Raw genomic sequence first — 18830 nt, 5'->3', positions numbered from 1 at the left:
ACAATAAGAGCTTATAGAGTAGTAGAGATTAATTTAAACGAATTATATTTTGGAATGGCTGGAGTATTAGATACGCTGCTACTGACATAGCCTGGGAATTGTATCTCAAAAAGAGAAGCTAATCGGGCCTTGATTGACTGAGCTCTAAATATTCAATCAATTCAATTTATCTATGTCTCTCAAAATAAAATGCCATTGAGGCTCACAACACAGGCAGCCCAGCGATACATCGGGTGAAACACATTGCATGGGCCCCAAAATGGGAAGAGTGCACGCGCAAATTTCTACCGACAACACAGGAGAAACTCCTGTCAAAATATGGCGACAGCAACGAATTTCTGCCCAAACGCGTTAGGAAAGGTCGTTCTGCCGGCATCATTTCTTTACAAATACGGTAGGGTAACTCATGCCATATCTTCAGAGATACACTGATCCTATCATTAGAACTGGTTTCGACTTGACACCCCATCTCGCATCTCTTGATGCGAGGCGCTTCGACTTCCATTTCCCACGTGCGCGCCATCAACACACTGTCCGCCCGTAGCAGATCGAAGCGATGTAGAGGTTCTTGGCCCATTTCTCCTACAAAGTTTTTGGAAGGTCAGCTTGGAACGGTGACAGGAGATGCAAGTGGCAGCGAGATCTGAAGCATTGGCAAGATAGATGTTTCTTAAGACACATGGTTTGCAGCTGCAAGGGACAAACCTTGACGTGTGAGCTAGGGAAGGCGGAGGTCCGGAGCGTTTCCTAGGTCTCGTCCATTGGCTTCCGCTTTGGCATGCTCAGGATGAAAGCGACTTGGTCGTTGGTGGCCGCCATGGAAGTTATCCTGTAGCCGCTCTCCCAGCGCCGGTAGATGCCTTCGCTGGGGTACAGGAAATCCAACTCTACAACCTGACAGTAGTTGGGAAAGGGGGGCTAAATGCCTTGTTAAATGTTCAGGCATCAGTTGACACAATTCAGAGGAGTGTGAGCGCTGGCAAGGCGAGCCCACAACACAGATACTGCTGCGCGGTCAAAGCAATCATCCTAACCTGAGTAGAGAACCCTGAATTCCTTGACATGACTACGCCCCAGCGATTCCCAGCGGTGGCCATGGATGTCACATGGAACCCTTCTTTCCACTTCTTATTAATCCACTTGTAAGGAAACGACTCACTAACCTTGTATGATTGCTGGGTGTAAGGAGTTCCTGCAGCAGTGGAAATATATTACCCCAAATTACTACCATCGCAGGCCCTGATAGTTAATGCGCGATGCAACGGGGCTTAAAATAGAGATTGCATTATGACATACAAGAGAAACAATAGGATTTTGCACTGCTAACGGGAAAGTAGTGAGGAAATGGAAGATCAATATGCAAGCATGAGCAATGACAAGAAAATGTCAAATCAAGACCTTTGGACATGACAACCAATGAGCTCTCGTTGGATGATCCAGCAATTGCTGTTATGTAGTAGCTTTTCTCCCACTGCTCCATTATCCAGTCCTCTGTATAATCAGAAACAGAGTTACACTTCCTAGCTAAATCAATTAATTATTAGGTATGGTCGTCAGGCTTCACTCGGATAGTATAATATTGTACCTTGTGGAGGAAAACCGGTGAGAGCTCATAAACCTGAGAACAGAAACCAGTTCCTGCGTCCATGATGAGTGCCCAAAGGTTTGCCGAGGAAGCCACACTGCTAATGTAAAGCTCATCATCGTTGCCCTTTTCTATATGTTGTCTTAGCCTCGAGTCTGCCACATTGTAATGGTACCTAAGAAACAAGCAACAGATGTTGATAACAAAGCTTAGCAACAATAGTTCATCACATCTCATTGATCATGTTTACAAAGCTTTGTATTGCTAGAGAAATGCAACACGTATAACATAACTATCATGCATTGTAGCATCTAATATAATTAAATGATTGTAATTACCTCTGCTTCATGGGCCGCCTAGCATCATAAACTAAAATCCATTGAGCCGCTGGGCTCCCTAATCTAACCTTCTTTTTAGGTTGTTCATCTTCTTCTAGATCTGCAACCAATCTTCCATGTTTCTGTCCAACCTATAGTACAGAAACAAATAAATATAAGAATAAAGAAATCTAACTATATATGAAGAGAGGGAATAGTTAGTACAGACCTTGAGAGCCCTGTCAATTCTGATTTGTCTCGAAGCAGGTGCTTCAATCAAACCATCAAAAAGAGAGATCAGCTTGGTATAATTTGGCTCTTCGTCAAATTTCATATTTGTGACAATCTCAAGAAACTGTTTGAATGGAGCTGGACAATAACAACAAAGCATCTTCGGAGAAGTAGCCATTTTCTTCTTGCAAACAAGGAAACTCTTGGTATCTCCCTACAAACATTGTTGCAGGCTGACAGGCGTTCCAGAAGAATACCATAATGTTGAGTCAACATGTGTATTGAAACCTACCTGGTAGCCTTGCCAAGGTAATCTTCCTCTTATCAGGAAAATAAGGGTGTATGCGAGTGACTCTAAATCATCCCTCCTACTACCAGTGCGCCCCAAATGAGCATGGACACTCGCATATCTAATTGTTCCCCTGCAAAAAGAAACAAGAGGATAGGTTAAGGAAGACCATTTATTAATGGAAACTGCAGCTAATGAGAATATAACCAACCTAAAGATATCAGGCCGTTGATCATAATCAACATGATAACCATTATTCTCTCTCCACTTGGATGTTGTACAATTTTGGGTGCCACATATCAACAACAACAAAGAAGGGGGGAGATAATTGGGAAAATAACACTAAGAAAATCTATGAAGTTTCAAAGAAACAAAGGTGGCATGGAATAGTAAACACTTGGATAAAAAAATTGACAAATGCATACCTAAACCAAGATCTATAAGGTAAAGCTTCTTATCTTCAGGCGATCCAGGCTGACCAAGCAGAAAATTCTCTGGTTTCACATCACCATGCACAAACCTGGCAAACAGATGATCATAGTGTAAATCAACAGTAATACATACATCTAAGAACATTAGGTTCAAGATAGCTAATTTTAGAATGGAGCTTCTCAAGAATTGATATGCTCTCTACAGCAATGCAAGCAGCCATATTTGGAGTCATCCTGTTTGAGATTGTTGACTCGTTTAGTCTAGAAGCTGATACATGAGTGACAAAAGATACCATAAAAAAGAATGAAAGATACTTATGCCTGCCCCCATCGAATTCCACACATCCCAAAGGCTGGTACCAAGCATATCCATTACCTGAAAAAAAGTTAAGTGAATAAACATTGTTGAGCTGCAATGAAATAGAGTAATAATCGAACTCACAAGTATATAGTATTCGCCCTGACGACCCTTGTAGTGGACCGATGGTATGCCATAGCAACCATTGAAAGTGCTAGCAAACAATGCCAATAGTCAGAAAGAAATAGTGCCCATGACAAAGGAAAGACAATAGGATGAGCAACATACTTATAAACTTGCCACTCATATGGGGGCCATAATTGCATCCTTTACTGTTACGATGCTCGAATTTCAATGCAACTGTCTCAGGTAATTGATTGATTCATAAGGCTAAACCTAATGGGTAGCTATATAGTGATGTACATGGGCCACATGGGCCTAGACACATGGCATATACTTTAACACCCCCCACAGTCTGAACATCCGGCGCAGCGGAGTTCACAGACTGGACTCAAAAGGAAGACGTACACCCCACACCGTACATCACACCATAGGATCCCCCCACAGCCGCAACTAGCCACTACTGACGTTGAGGCTAGAGCGAAACTTGGCGAAGGTCGAGGACGAAAGACCATTGGTGAAGATATCAGCAAACTGGAGGTGGTCGGGACGTGGAGGACCCAAACAGTACCGGCGGCAACATAATCACGGACGAAGTGTAGATCGATCTCTACATGCTTGGTCCGCTGGTGCTGCACCGGGTTGGTGGAGAGGTAGACGGCGCTGACGTTGTCGCAGTAGACCAACGTGCTCCTGGAGAGGGGACTGTGGAGCACGGCGAGGAGCTGCCCGAGCCACGCAGCCTCCGCCACGCCGTTGGCCACAGCACGGTACTCCGCCTCGGCACTTGAGCGGGAGACGACCGGCTGGTGCTTCGACGACTAGGACACCAGGTTGCCGCCGAAGAAGACGGCGAAGCCAGAGGTGGAGCGCCGAGTGTCCGGGCACCCGGCGTAGTCAGCGTCGGTGTAGACAACCAACTCGGAGGAGGTAGACCGGTGGAGAAGCAGCCCGTAGTCGATGGTGCCCCGGAGGTAGCGGAGGAGGCGTTTGAGAGCCACGAGGTGGGGCTCTCGGGGGTCGTGCATATGGAGACAGACCTGCTGCACGACGTAGGAGATGTCCGGCCTAGTGAAGGTGAGGTACTGAATGGCACCGGCAAGGCTCCTATACCCGGTAGGGTCCTCGACTGGGTCACCCGTGTCCTCAGAGAGCTTCGCCTGCGTGTCAACTGGGGTAGAGCAGGGCTTGCAATCAATCATCGTGGCCCGCTCCAGAATGTCAAGAGTGTACTGCCGCTGGTGAAGTAGGAGTCCTGAGGGCCGAGGCTCAGCAGTGACCCCTAGGAAATGGTGAAGCACGCCCAGATCCTTGACTGGAAACTCCCGTTGGAGCGCGATGATGAGGCGGCGAAGAAGTGACTGACTGGAGGCGGTGAGGACAATGTCATCCACGTAGAGGAGCAAGTAGGCAGTCTCTACTCCATGATGGTGGACAAACAGAGACATGTCGGACTTGGCCTCCACGAAGCCTAGTGTCACGAGGTACGTAGCCAGTCTGGAGTGCCACGCCCGAGGGGCCTGCTTGAGGCCGTAGAGGGACCTGTTGAGCCGGCAGACCATGTCAGGGCGAGAGGAGTCCACAAATCCCACCGGCTGACAACAGTAGATGGTCTCGGTGAGGGCGTCGTGCAGGAAGGCGTTCTTGACGTTGAGCTGGTGAACGGGCCAGGAGCGAGCAAGGGCCAGCGAGAGCGCCGTGCGAACGGTGGCCGGCTTCACCACCGGGCTGAAGGTCTCATCGTAGTCGACTCTGGGGCGCTGAGTGAAGCCCCGAAGGACCCAACGAGCCTTGTACCGCTCCAGGGTACCATCGCCCCCCCGCTTGTGCGTCCAGATCCACTTGCCGGTGACGACGTTGGTGTCGGGCGGATGGGGCACCAGATCCCATGTCTGGTTGGTGACGAGCGCCGCATACTCCTCCTCCATCGCCCGACGCTAGTGGGGGTCCAGTAGGGCGGTGCGGACGGAAGAGGGTACCGGAGAAACCTGCGAGTCTCCGGTCGTTGCCGCCAAGACTCTAGGCCGTAGGGTACCAGCCGCGTGCCGCGTCACCATCGGATGGATGTGCCACGGTTCACGGTGAAGGAGTGGTGGGTGGTACACCGGCATCTCGACACGTGCTGCAGGTGGCGGCGGCGGAGGTGTAGGCAGCAGGCGCAGCACCACCCGCGGCCGCTCCACCGCCGCGGTGCCGGCGGCCGCGCCTGCGCGGGTTTCGGCCGGTACATCGGCGGAGGGGGCACGCGGCCGCCCGGGAGCATGGACGGCGGCGCGGGCCGTGGCGGCCCGCCGCCGTTGCTCGCGGCGCCGTTGGTGGCGCGTACGGGAACCGGCTTCGCGGCCGGCGCGTACGCCCGATCCCCCATTACGCGCTTTCTACTCTCTTATCTGTCATTCGCTTCTTGGCTGGCTGCTCGGGGATGGAGAGGGAGGCAATGACGTGTGATGAGTAAAGGAGGTGCTAGTGCTAGCTAGGACTGAGGTGGAGTGGAAAACGCGGCATCCATGGGAGCAGGGAAGACCTGGGCACGCTGGCAGCGCTCGGACAGAGGCAGGGCGGGCGGGGGCGTTGGGACGGGCGGGACAGAGGCAGGGCGGGCGGGGGCGCGCGCCTGGTAGGTGCGGCGCAGCTCCTAGCGGCGGGTAGAGCGGCCCTAGCAGGCGTAGCACCTGGCGCTGGCGGCGCCCCTGGGCGCGGCGGTGGCCTAGGCGCGCAGAGCCGCGTCTGGGCGCCGAGTCAGCATGTGGCGGAGAGGAGGGGACGAGGGGCGCGACACGGGGCGGGCCTGGCGCGACGCGCGTGACGCCTGGGCGCACGCGGCCAGCGTGCAGGTGGCGGCAGCAGCAGGGAAGGAGGTGGCGGCTGCAGGGGAGGGAGAGAAGAAACCCTAGCTTGATACCATGTCTCAGGTAACTGATTGATTCATAAGGCTAACCCTAATGGGTAGCTATATAGTGATGTACATGGGCCACATTGGCCTAGATACATGGCATATACTCTAACAGCAACCTACAAAAAATTAAAATTGATTGGATTTATGTAAGGGAAAAATGAATCAAATTCATAAAAGGTTAAGTGACAAACCCCATATGCATCAGGACCCGTGCGAGCAGCACCACCAGTGGCGGCGAGCTCGCGGAGGTGGAAGTCGATGATGGAGTCAGTGAGGTTCTCAATGTCCGAGTCGCCCGCGTCGGTGCCGCCATCGCGTGGGGATGGGGACCCCGGGAGGAGTCCGGCTGCAGCAGAGCGGAGCGGATGGTGCGCATGGAGTGTCCCTAGCGGCGCTGCGGCCGCGCGGCCACGTAGGGGCTCTGCCCCGGCGAAGGCGAGGGGATCTGAGAACCGTGCCTAGACGTCGGGCAAGGAAAATGGCAACCTACTGTCCATTGCTGTCAACCACATCTCAAAAATCCACTCCTCGCCCATCTTGTCGTTGGGCTCGGCAGCGGGACTGTGGGCGCGGCGGCTTTGCTCGGCGGCAGGGACTGCGGATCCATGGGATTTGGGGGCGCAGGGCCACGGATGTTCCATTGACGGCGGATCCGCGGGATTTGGTGGCGCAGGGGCTACAACCTTCCATCCACGCGTCCGAGGATGAGTTCGTGGGAGACTGCAGGACTGCAGGCGCGGAGGGACTGTGGGCGCGGCGGCGGGGACTGCGGGCGCGGGGAGGGAGGCGGAGCGCGCGATGGCAGAACGAGGCAGTGTGGACTCCTACACTGCTAACATATAGAGTAGTATACTAGGTATGTGCCCGTGCGTTGCCACGGGAGTTAAAACAATGAACCTGCACTTTATAAAGACAACATCAACGACCACACAAAGTAAACTTAAAAGAATATGTTGTAGCCAACAAACATCCAATTGATAGGTCCAACCAAACACATTCATAAACCAATCACAACTGCAGAGCTAGTTACTATTAAATTCACGATGACTACACACTACATGTGTTGCCCCCATAGCCGCAATGGACTGTAATGCAAAAACACACTACATCAGTTAAAAACAAAAATCGTTCTACATCCAGTTGTTACAAGCCATTGGTGAAACCCTTGACGGAAGAGAAAGAGCTATTCTCGATGACAAACCAGAGAACACCATAACATGCCCTGAAAATCAAACGAGCTAATTTAGTATAAGATTAAATACCAGAGATAAACAAAAGACACCAAAAGAGCATAGTAACAATAATATTTTAGCAATTGAAGCTTCACCTATTAATAATAAAACAAACTCAAAACATACAAAAAACAAACAAACAAACAAGTAATGTGGCCAACCATAAATATCTCAGAAGTCTATCGCCAAAGCTTCTTAGAGGTACAATACCAGTTGGCACATGTGATATGGTCATCTTCTGACGCAAAGTTGGTACATGGTAACCTATTTGTTGTATAGATGACAGGACACAACATAACTAAAACAACAAATCACCAAAATTGACATAGTTTATAAGTGCATATTCCCGTGCATTGCTACGGTTTATTTAACAAAATTCTCTATATTCAGCTCCAGCTCATATGGAGGAATCATACCAAACGGTGGGGAGGTGGTTTGGAACAGTTTTGTTAAAAGTAAATAAAAGGAGCTAGAGTTGTTTTAGAGAAGCCACAAATTATGGTCTCTTTGCAATGATTTCGTCTTCTCTGATGAACAAGGTCATAATGTATAGCTAGATGCACCTTCTATTTCAAAGTATAAGATATTTTGACTTTCTAAATGCATTATTTAGTTTTTTAATATATAAATCTAACCATAGTGCATATCTAAAAGCACAAAAAAGTTATGTACCTAACAATGTTAAAATGTCATATATTTTAAAACAGAGAGGGGTAGTAGGAAAAAAAAGATATGCAACATTTAGACCGTATTTTGTAGGCTTCTATGTTGGCATGTATTTCTATTTTGTGTGTTTTCCAACATTTACACCATTTAAAAGCGCTCTACTGTAAATTTTTGTAGCCTTAGTCAAGCAAGAAATATAGGAGAGTTTTACACTGTCACCTAGTAAAGAGATATTTGTGCACGTGTTCTACTATTCTGCCTAAAGGTAGTGACACTCAAATCTTGATAGCATTATTAGTAAACCGAACCTTGTGATGTGTAAAATGAAATCAGTTTGTAGCATCCTTCATAATGTGAGGAAGCACGGTTTGGAGCAAAATATTTAACTCGTGTTTCTGTATGTTTTATTCATGTTGCTTTCCTAGTCTGATTTATGCCTCTGAGGAACAAACAACTTTCTTTCCTTGATGCAATGATGACACGGTGTTTGAGGGAAATCAGTGCTGATGATATGTGTTTGCAAGCTCAGGATTTGTTTCATATTTGAGAGTAGGAACGTTAAAGAGGATAAAACTATGTGAATAATTGTATTGCCATTTTCCAGCATGATTCTGAAGAAAGCTGACAACTATAATGTCTTGAATACAGAAAGCTGCCAAAAGTATTTTGAACACCTTTGGTATACTAATTATTCTATTTTCTAAAGTTGACCTATGGTAATTAGAGACCTGATATATTCAATGTTTTATCTTCTTCAGATGGAGAGCAAATTGGCTGAAAATGAGGCATCACTTTCTTTGATGAGGGATAACCTTGGAGAAACGGTTACTGGAGCAGCAAGCGGCACAAAAGAAGCAATCTATGAAGTTCCGAGAGCAGGAAGCTTCTCTTTCAGGTTAGTTGGCTTCACAAGAAAGACTTTGACATCACTGAGTGAAGAATTCAGAAAGGAGAAGAAATTAGCTGAGGAACTTAGGGATGAAATATAGAGATTATATTAGAGAGTAGTATCACAGAAGCTATCATTGATCATGATGTGCTTGAACTAACTTGGAAGAAAAGCTTGGTGAGATTAATTTTTTGCAGGAAAAGATAAGTTTACTCAACCAAGAAATTGATGATAAGGAGAACACATCAGGAAACTCAGTGCATCACTTTCCTTGAAGGAAGTAGACTACCAAAAGTTGACCGCTTTCACAAATCAAACTAAAAAGAGCCTTGAGCTTGCAAATTCTAGAGTACAATAACTCGAGGAAGAGCTAAGTACAACTAAGAATGCTCTTGTTTCTAAGGTATCTTCTATTGATTCACTCAATGCTAAACTTGAAACATTGAACTCTACAAAGGAAGAAGTTGGCAAAAAAATAAATGAGTTAAATACAAGAGTATACAGACCTGAAGGTTGCTTCAGAGACAAGGGCAAACCATGATTCCAAACTACTTTCAGAAAGAGATGATCAGATAAAACAGCTTGAGGAAAACTATTTGTTGCATTAACTTACTCTAGCAAAGATCAAGAAACAGTTGTTGAGTTGAACAAGGAGTTGGATGCTACCAAAATGATGCTAGAGAATGAACTTAAGGCCATGGAAGCTTTAAAAGATTCAATTCGATGTCTTCAGACTGCACCCACATTGCTAATGTCAGAAGAAATCAAGTGTTATTACTTACCAACAAAAAATTTAGACTGCACCCACATTACTAATGTAAGGAAAAATCAAGTGTTATTGCTTACCAACACAAAATGGACACCTGTAGGTAGCAACTTTTGCATTTTTAGCTACTGGAGCATGGGATCTGTTATAGGATGTGCTCATGTTTTCAATCAGATATGACAGAAGGAAACAAAGAGGAGGGGTACACGTACCTAGCGTATCGAGGTGGCGATGGCTCTCCCAGTTGTGTGGCGCCGCGTGTTGTACAACCTCCTCCTTATTCAGTCAACTGCCTAGCCTCTTCATGGTCGACGTAGCTTTACTCATAGGTAAAAAAATTCTAGCCCATGTCAGAATAGGAGTTCATTCGATAACATAGTTAAAATACAATAGATAACAAGCATTTTCTGCTACTTACACTGGTGGTGCTCCAATGAGGCGAGCAAACATGGGTAAACAGGCATCCCTCTTCCACGAAAAACCATCGATCAGATCACCCATGACTATAGAGATGGTGTCCCCTCACGTCGTCACACCTACACGGCTATGAGCTTCTCGACAGTGGTAGGGTGGCCAGCAACATAGAGAGGTAGTTCTGGAGCCGGTGCTCCCGCCAACGACCACGCGGAAACTAAGCACATTGCTCTCATCGTCTAGCCACTAGAGCCACCACGTGCTGCACCACCGTGGACCAGCACCGCCTGGGCCCCGGAGCCGCATGCTCATTGTGTCGTGCTGCCTCCGCGGACACCTCACCGTCGTGTCGGCACACCGAGGAAAAAAGAATTAGTTCAAATTAACACTCTCAACAAATAACCAAAATACCAAATTATAAACAATTTTCATGTCCAAAAGATGTTAAGGGTAATATGACCAAATTATAAACATTTTTCAAGTCCAAAAGATGCAAAGAGTAGTATGAATAGCCAACCAGATTCGTAGACAATAATGTTCTAAATAAAACACTCGCCACAATTCATAGCCAACCAAATTCGTAACCCAATAATGTTTAAACAAAAATAGTACCAGTCGATGCTTTGCTACTACAACATAAAGCATCATAATCATATTTGGAAGACTAAACAATTTTTGAGCAATTTTCGGTAATCGTGCGACGCCGGCGATGTCTCGGGCGGGCTTCATGGGGTGCTTGTTCAGTGCGGTAAGGGAGAGGTCTCCGGTGGGCGCCATGGATCCGCCATGCCGGATCCTGTATCTGTTGAACAAACTTGGAAACCAGAGGGTTATCTGTCCTAAGACTTAGAATGTTACTATATCTACTTTCATATAATCGATGAAACACATAAAAACATTACTGAAGTAAGAATAGGTGGAGTAAACATAGATCAACTCACTACAATGAAGAAAAGTAGCATGCAAAGTTTAAAAGTTATAGAGAATGATATAAGATTGGTGTGATTACCGCATTGAAAAGCCTGACAACTCATTCGCCAACGGCCAAAAAATCCATGTTAAAAAAACATTTTTTAGGTGACTGGAGTAAATGATGTAAAATAGTAATATTGAATTTTATTACATGTGCCCTCTTTCTCGATTCAAATAAATTACACTTCCTTGGATGGATCAAATACGCTCCTGGCATTAAGATAACAAATTTTATGTAACATACTCAGTAGTAGCTATTCCAAAATAGAAGGAACAGAAGGCGCTATTGAAATTTAGGGCTTTAGACACACTGATACAATTGTTTGGACCCATCTCATTATTAAACAATGTTCGAGCATATTTTCTTACCCGAAAAATTACAAGAAATCCATCAAAAGGTTGCCTAGATTCTGCCATATTACAAAAATTATGAAAATGATTACAAGGATTAAAAAAATTAGATTACAAATAGAGCAGTAAACTCAAATATAGTGTCCATGCTTCGCAACTTACTTGCAGCCTACGCCAAGCATAAGTGCCTCAGAAAGCCCATCATCATCTCCGCGGTCCGACTCAATGACTACAATCACAATGCTACTTCCCTGTGCCATTGCAAGAAGCTCTTTTCAGGTTCAAAAGTAGTAGTACAAAACATCAACACCCACTCTATCGCTTTCCTGCTAACTACACCAACCAAACTTTAGTGCCAAAAGAGACATGGCATCTAAGCACAACATAACTAACATCCTGTGCATGGTTCCTGATGCCCAATTTATCAGCGCCACACAAAAAATGGACGATTCCTCATAACCATGAACGAAAGGGGTATTGTCTGACTGCGTAATTCATGTTGATTCCTCAAATGGCAGCCTCAACCTTGTATGACAAATCGTGTCCAACCGAAGATTAGGTGGTGGTGATCTATACTCTTGTTAGTTCGGTGATGAAATAGTTTAGCTATTGCTCTTCTTTCGCAGTTATGTTTCAACAACAAATTGGCATTTGTAGTATTAGATAGGCTTGTAAACACAATTAATAGACACAAATGGTGACTAATTGATCTTGCAGAATTACCTTTTAGGGATCCTAAACGACAAATGGTTATTATATAATAACATATGTTCCTAGCAATTCAATACGTAAGAGGTTGATTTACCGCACCTAGTTATTGCCTACAGATATTTGATGCCACATTAGAAGGAATTTAGGAAAAGAAACAGGGATTTGTCGTAGTTGGCACCGATTGAAGCGTGGGAATCCAACTTGACGCAAGCCACTGGTGAGCAAACTAACTTTAAGATCTCAGAATTGAAGGAACATACATGGATGACATCATGATGTTGGGGCGTACCGGGTGGAGGGGCTGTGGAGAGAGGCTGTTGCGACCGATGGTGACAGCGACCTCCCCGACGCCATACAAGAACAGCACCTCGCCACCGTCCATCTTCTTCTTCGAGACGTTGCTCGGCGTGGGTTGACCATCGGACAGCTGCACGGAGACAAAAGCAGTGGGTTGGGGCATCCTGAGCGCCTCCGACAGCTGCACCGAACATAGAACATGAAGGTTCAGGCAGGGAGAACACGCTCCTCCCCTAACAATGATGGAGGAGAGCAGACACTCGTGGGTTGTCCAGTGGAGAATGGGAGGAGGGGCGCTCACCTGATGCAGTCGGCTGTTGCGACTCATGTGGCGCCCCCTCCGTCCAGATCAGTAGATCCACCATTGATGTGTGGGACTCTCTCACCAGTGTCGGCCTCTCCATGTCGCCCTCCTCTCCAACCGCCTCTTCTTTCCTTCGCACAACCTTCTCGATAGTATCCATCCACGAGTGGTTGAGGTCGGCGTATGCGTTGACAGCGGCAGCGGTATTGGGAGGATCGACACAATTGTTGCGGGATCTGAAATTTTGGCCAGGGAGTGGTCTTGCGCTGGTAGATCTCGTAACGTCCTAATCTTCGTATAACAACAGTCTGTTACACCATAATATTCTCAAAATTGTAAATACATAAAATGGCATAATTTTGGCCAGGGACTTGGCTCTGCACATACAAAATGAGGACTGGTCGATGCAAGTATATACCCTAGACAAGGAAATGTGTTTCTAGCCTGCTAACGTCCAAAGCATCCATGGTGCTGGAGCAAATGACCCATTTGGTGGCACACATTTATTATACCTATCATGATGCTCGACATGAATCTGACGCTTCATGGGCCTCACGTATGCAATGCAAAAGCAAGAGCAGCAATAGGATGATGATGATTAGTAATTACGTGCAGGCAGTTGAGCGCGGCCTCGACGAGCTTGACGTGCTTGGTCTCGACGGCGAGGCGGGTGGCTGCAGCACCAGGCACCAGCTCGGCCTGCGGCCCATCGAGCACGCGCCCAGCTGACCCAAGCGCCTTCGTGATGACTGTGCCCTCTGCCGTAGCCCCCTTTAAAGCTATCTGGAACGACACGGACCACGCAGAGACCATCACAACTCCAACATCAGCCGCCATGAGATCCCGATGCGAGGGAGGAGAGGGTAGAAAGGGGCCGCACGCACCGAGATATCACTGAATGGATTGCTGCAGCGCGGCGAACTTGCCGCAGTTGGCCTATGCGTGACGAATCCACCCGCTTTAGATTAGAAAGGGGTCGCACTCGCACACATCGAAGGCCCCACAGTGCCCGCCATGACCGCGGTCGCGGAGATAGGAGAGGGGTTAGATCCGAGGAGGGGGATGGGCTTGGGATGGTGAGGGCGCGAGATCTGCGACGGGATGCGAGGGAGCTACTGCGGGCATATGCAGCAAGGAGCCGTTGGAGTCACTTCTGTCCCCGAACTTGACATAATCTATATCTATACTACTCTATTAAGTCTGTAGCGTCAGTGTCCACACATGCAATGCCCCCGCCTCGCGTTGCTCGTCCCCCTGCCCTGCCGCGAGTCATCTCCGCCCACATCGTCTCCCGAAATCTCGCCCCCCGAGACGCGCCCGCGCCACGACCGTCGCTCCTTCCGCCCCGCCTGCCCACCTCGACCACCCCTCCCCCGCGGGTGCTGTCAGAACTGGTGGGTGGTGGACCTCTCCGTGGTCAAGGTCGACCACTCCCAGGTGCTCCACGCCACCTCGCTCTTCTTTGTCATTCTCCTCGCCACCATCTACCTCCTCGCCTCCGTCACCTTCTCCGCCCCCATGCCGCTGCTCCGCCTCCGCCTGGCCTCTCCTAGGTCAGTCCTCCTCCTGAAGCCCACATATTTCAGGTGTCCGCGGTCTCCGCATATTTCAGGTCAGGCCTCCCCGCCGCGCTCGATGGGTCCGCGGTCTCCGTCCACTTCCGCCGGATGTCCGTGTTCGCCTCCACCCGCCCCGTCACGGCCGCCCTCGGTGCCGCCGCGTTCGAGGAGGTGCTCACGCTGCGGTCCCCGGTCTACTTCTCCCGCGGCGCCAAGGCCGTCGTCAAGTACGAGCCCCACGCCTTTGCTGTCTCCGTCGCCGCCTCCACTCTCGACCTCGGTAAGCACGAGGTCGACCTCACCCGCCTGCTCCCGCTCTCATTCGAGGATCTCGAGGACGGCGGCGACTCCGGCTTCGGGAAGTGGAGCACCAGCTTCCGGCTGTCCGGCCCCGTCCGCGGCGCGCGGCTTAACGTAACCTTCTCTTGCTCGCTCCTCGCGGGCGGCGGCACCAGCGAGCAGCACAGGGGCGGGGAAGTGGCGGGGCTGCGGCGCGGCTCGATGGCACGGGCAGTGTCAGTGCAAGCGCCGACGCCTTTGCCCGCGCGGAGCAGGGGCGTGAGGGTTCTCCACGAGGTGCTGCCCAGCTTGAGGTCTGCCAGGCCGGTGCCTTCTTCTGTTGCTGACGGGGGTCCTGATGCGAGGAAGGAGGAGGTGGCAGCACCGGACTGCACGGAAGAGGGGTCTCCGGAGGCAAAGCACTGCACATCGGTAGAGGTAAGAACGGGGACTTCGGGCCTGTTTGGTTTACTACCTAACTTGCCACACTTTGTCTAACTTTTCTGTCTAAGGTTAGTTCTTTAATTCGGACGACTAACCTTAGGCAAAGTGTGGCACAGTTAGCCGCGAACCAAACATGCCCTTCGTGCGTCCAGATGGTGATTGGGGCACGGTGGAGTTCAATGTTGTTGAGCATGGAGTTGACTTACCGCTTGCACCTTACCAGTCACTTACCAGCCAAGCTGCGTACTGACGGAACGCCTTGAGCGAGAGCGAGGTTGCGCTCCACTCCACTCCACTCCACTAGCCAGTTCAGTTCTTGCTTCCTGCTCCTGTCGTGGTGCCCTGAGTCCCTGACTGCGAGGAGCTAGCTATGCATCCCTGCCGTGGCCGACGAACTGCGTAGCCTGATCAAATAGGTACCGAATATGTTTTCTCACTTTGGTTTTGATGCTCTTCTGTTTCGGATTATTGGGATGTCTTTGTCATGTTGAATGCTGGGTTTCAGTTTTACAACTACATTGGTGTAGCCTGTGTTCGTCAGCTTTAGTGGATAGTTAATATATTTTTTTTTTTGAACAAAATGGCACCTGAAATGTTTCAATTTTCGCACGAATGTTTAATAGCGAGTTTGTGTCTCAACCTTTGCATGTAAATATGTGCGTTCGTGGCAATGTACGGGCACAGTACTAGTGTATCAGTTAAGTCCATAAACATGGTATGTTGTATCGTTTTTGACTTCGAACTCTCGTTAGTGCGCTCAAATGTGTCACGCCACGTTGGCATGCAGTTACTTTGAGCAAACCTGATTACCCATTTTTCTTGTTTTAAAAGTTCATAGATCGTGGATGCATTTTACCCTATAATAAAAATAACGAGTGCATGTAGTAAATTGTCATATTGCATCAGTTGATAAGTTGGTATCTCCAGTGCAACTTGCTTGAGTAGTTGAGTTGTTGCCAACACTCAAAACACTCCACTTGAACCACATATTCTTAAACATTACTAGAACATCGAAGAGACACACTACGCTTACACACCTTCGTGGAAGAATAATTGAATAGCCCCAATACCACAGTAATCGTGATCTATAAAGGACAACAACATGCCGTTCAAGGTGCCATGTAGTATTAAAGGTATTTTCAGTTTTACTACTAATTGTTTTTCTTTAGTTTATTTCGACGAACACTGTCTTTGACTGTTTTTTTTTGGTATTTTATCGACCTTTTAGTAACCCGAGCATTGTGGTTGTGGACTTGTTGGTACTGGGTAGGCAACGAAACACTTGGGCCCCAATGCTATTTCCGGCTCGTCGGCAAAGCCGAATCAGGCCAGCGCGCTGGCCAAATGGCGCGAGAACGGAAACAACCAGACCTGTATGAGATGCGTGCCTTCTTTCTCCGAACCGAACGCCCACTCCTCCTCGACGCGCCTCTGGACCATGTCGAACGCCAGCAGCTTCCACGGCGACCACAGGTACACCACCTCCCGCTCGGGGTGGAACGCCATGAACAGGAACGTGATGGGCTGGGACGCGGCGCCGGGGACGACGTCGGCGACCCCGATCTCGTGCTTGAGCGCCCACTCGCCTCCGGTGGCGTCCCTGAGCTCCCAGATCCTGAGGCGCGCTCCGTCGCTGGACGCGAAGCGCAGGCGGCCGCGGCAGTGCCCGGCGCGCGCCCGGCAGCTGACGGGGGCCGGGAGCTCGGTGGCCGCGGACGCCATGGTGTCCAGGTCGACGCGGACGACGTGGCCCGAGTAGGCCAGCACGTGGAGCGCGCCGCCGGAGTAGTGCATGGTGGCGGACATGGCGTCGGTGTCGAGGCCGAAGTCGACCTCGTGGTCGGTCCACGCGCCGCGCTCCGAGTCGAACACCTCGAGGGTCGCGCCCCGGGGGAGCCACCCGGTGAAGCACACCACCCGGTAGCGCGGGGACGCGCAGGGGTCGAACGCCAGCACGGAGAGCAGCGTCCTCGCGCGCGGCGCCGGCAGCTCCGCCCACCGCCGCGTGGTCGGGTTCACGACGTGGAACGCCGCCGTCGGGCGGGACGCGTAGTAGAGCAGCAGCCCGTTGCAGCCGTCGATGATGGTGGACGTGTCGTGGCGCGGGAAGAAGCCCATGTCGGGGGCCTCCGCCGTGGCGGTGGCGGTGGCGGTGGCGCCGCCGCCTGACGCGCACGCGTACGTGTACACCTGCTGCCTCCTGCCGCCGTCCGCGCCGCCGCGGCACGTGTCGTCGTGGTAGAGCACCCCCGACGTGATGAGCGGCAGCCGGCGGCGGAGGTAGTCGCTCGAGATGATGCGGCGCCACGACGTGGAGACGCACTGGAACCGCGCCAGCGACCTGCACGGCAGCCTCGCAAGGATCTCCGTCAGCGCGTCCTCGTCCATCTCGCCGTCCATCTTCTAATCTTAATTTGGACCTTCCAGAGACTTATGACGCCATGAGAGCTCCTCCTGAAGCTGCACCTTTCTGCTGATTCTGCTCAACAAGAGACTGCTATATATATAGAATTATAGATATTATTTATTTATGATTATGAAGCGTCGGGCTATGCTTTGGTTTCTCTATAGGGTGAAGCAAGCGACTTGGACGACGTCCACGCCACGCAGAGATTCCGATCGATGCACAGGAAGCGCGTGATACTCCTACAGCTCGACTGGATGACTCGAGGAGGTGACGTGGGCGTGATAGCAAAAACCTGAAATGAATTCAGTGAACGTGCGAGTGAGTCGTGACCGTTGGCCACTCCCCACTGATCGCTGTTGCACTTCATCGCACGCCTTTGATCGCTGTTGCACTTTTTGCGCCGGAACTGACACAATACAGGTAGTGGACTCTGCTGCCGTTTTGGCAAGACCACGGATGGCGGATTGTTGCTGCGTTTGGTGGTAAACCTGCTTCGGACGCATGGTTTGCACTTTGCAGCGTGTTTTCTGCGTTGGCTGGCTCTACAAACCGCCAGGGAAAGAAGGCCTGGCCTCTGTGAGGGATGGTGTTATCAGTAATATTACTATACTAGATGAGTGACCGTGCGTTACAACGGGGACATATGATATTATGATAACTTATAAACTCAATCAAATAATCAAAAATAGCAGTCTGCTTGGATTTAAAAGCACACCAGTGCAAGAATACATTTGTAAATGATAGATGTTGTAACTGGTTTGCCATCCTTATCTCCTAAATCTAGAGCTAATCCAAACAATCTAGATTAGTCCACTTATTTCCTAAATCTAGAGCTAATCCAAACAATCTAGATTAGTCCACAGTTTATGGTATGTGCTCGTGCGCTGCGACGGTGTACAAATTATGAATATGAGATCCCGAAGAATTTCAATTGTATATCATTAACAAAACAATTTCCCTCCCACGAAAATTCTAATGAAAGTTGCAGCTAGTCACTTTTTATTAGCTGGAGCCTGAGTGGTCAACCATAAATTTTGACTAATCTAGATTGTTTGGATTAGCTCTAGATTTTAGCACCTTTCTATTAGCTATATTTGATGAAAAGGCCATAATCACTTCCTACCGAGTAGGGTGGCAAGATCTTATTAAATCCTTTAAGCCAAATACACATGTAGACTTTCAGACACCAAGAGCTATGGAAGAAACTGTAACATCTAGCTATCTATGAAAAGTTTCAACAAACAAAGACACCAAACAGCTGTGTCAAGTCTTCCTTTCAACACTACAAGGATCATATCTTGAATGATTTTCAACTGCACTACAAAGTATACACAACATGAATGAAACAACGATGCATTTACACATTTAAATA

General features: G+C 49.1%; 1 protein-coding gene and 1 pseudogene across 2 annotated transcripts; both read right to left on the bottom strand.

The window, feature by feature from the left end:
- Window positions 1–743: 743 nt before the first annotated feature.
- Window positions 744–3512, bottom strand: LOC103650937 (protein kinase superfamily pseudogene; annotated as a pseudogene). The gene is made up of 12 exons (NR_161178.1): window positions 3440–3512; window positions 3296–3365; window positions 3147–3229; window positions 2848–2942; window positions 2634–2697; window positions 2426–2555; window positions 2132–2347; window positions 1924–2054; window positions 1586–1760; window positions 1399–1489; window positions 1035–1192; window positions 744–894 (listed from the first exon to the last, which is right to left on the bottom strand). The product of NR_161178.1 is annotated as a protein kinase superfamily pseudogene (transcript).
- Window positions 3513–16024: 12512 nt separating this feature from the next.
- On the bottom strand, window positions 16025–17534 carry LOC103650939 (putative F-box protein). Its single transcript, NM_001346908.1, has one exon. The coding sequence runs from the start codon at window positions 17449–17451 to the stop codon at window positions 16375–16377; it is 1077 nt and encodes a 358-aa protein (NP_001333837.1). The 5' UTR covers window positions 17452–17534; the 3' UTR covers window positions 16025–16374.
- Between the last annotated feature and the right edge of the window lie 1296 nt (window positions 17535–18830).

This window comes from Zea mays, chromosome 3 (genome assembly GCF_902167145.1).
Source record: "Zea mays cultivar B73 chromosome 3, Zm-B73-REFERENCE-NAM-5.0, whole genome shotgun sequence".
In the NCBI taxonomy this organism is placed as follows: Eukaryota; Viridiplantae; Streptophyta; class Magnoliopsida; order Poales; family Poaceae; genus Zea; species Zea mays.
This window is presented reverse-complemented; position numbering and strand designations above follow the sequence as displayed.

Excerpts from the sequence above, each read along its gene's own strand:
- LOC103650939 (NM_001346908.1), bottom strand. The coding sequence starts at position 17,451 with ATGGACGGCGAGATGGACGAGGACGCGCTGACGGAGATCCTTGCGAGG.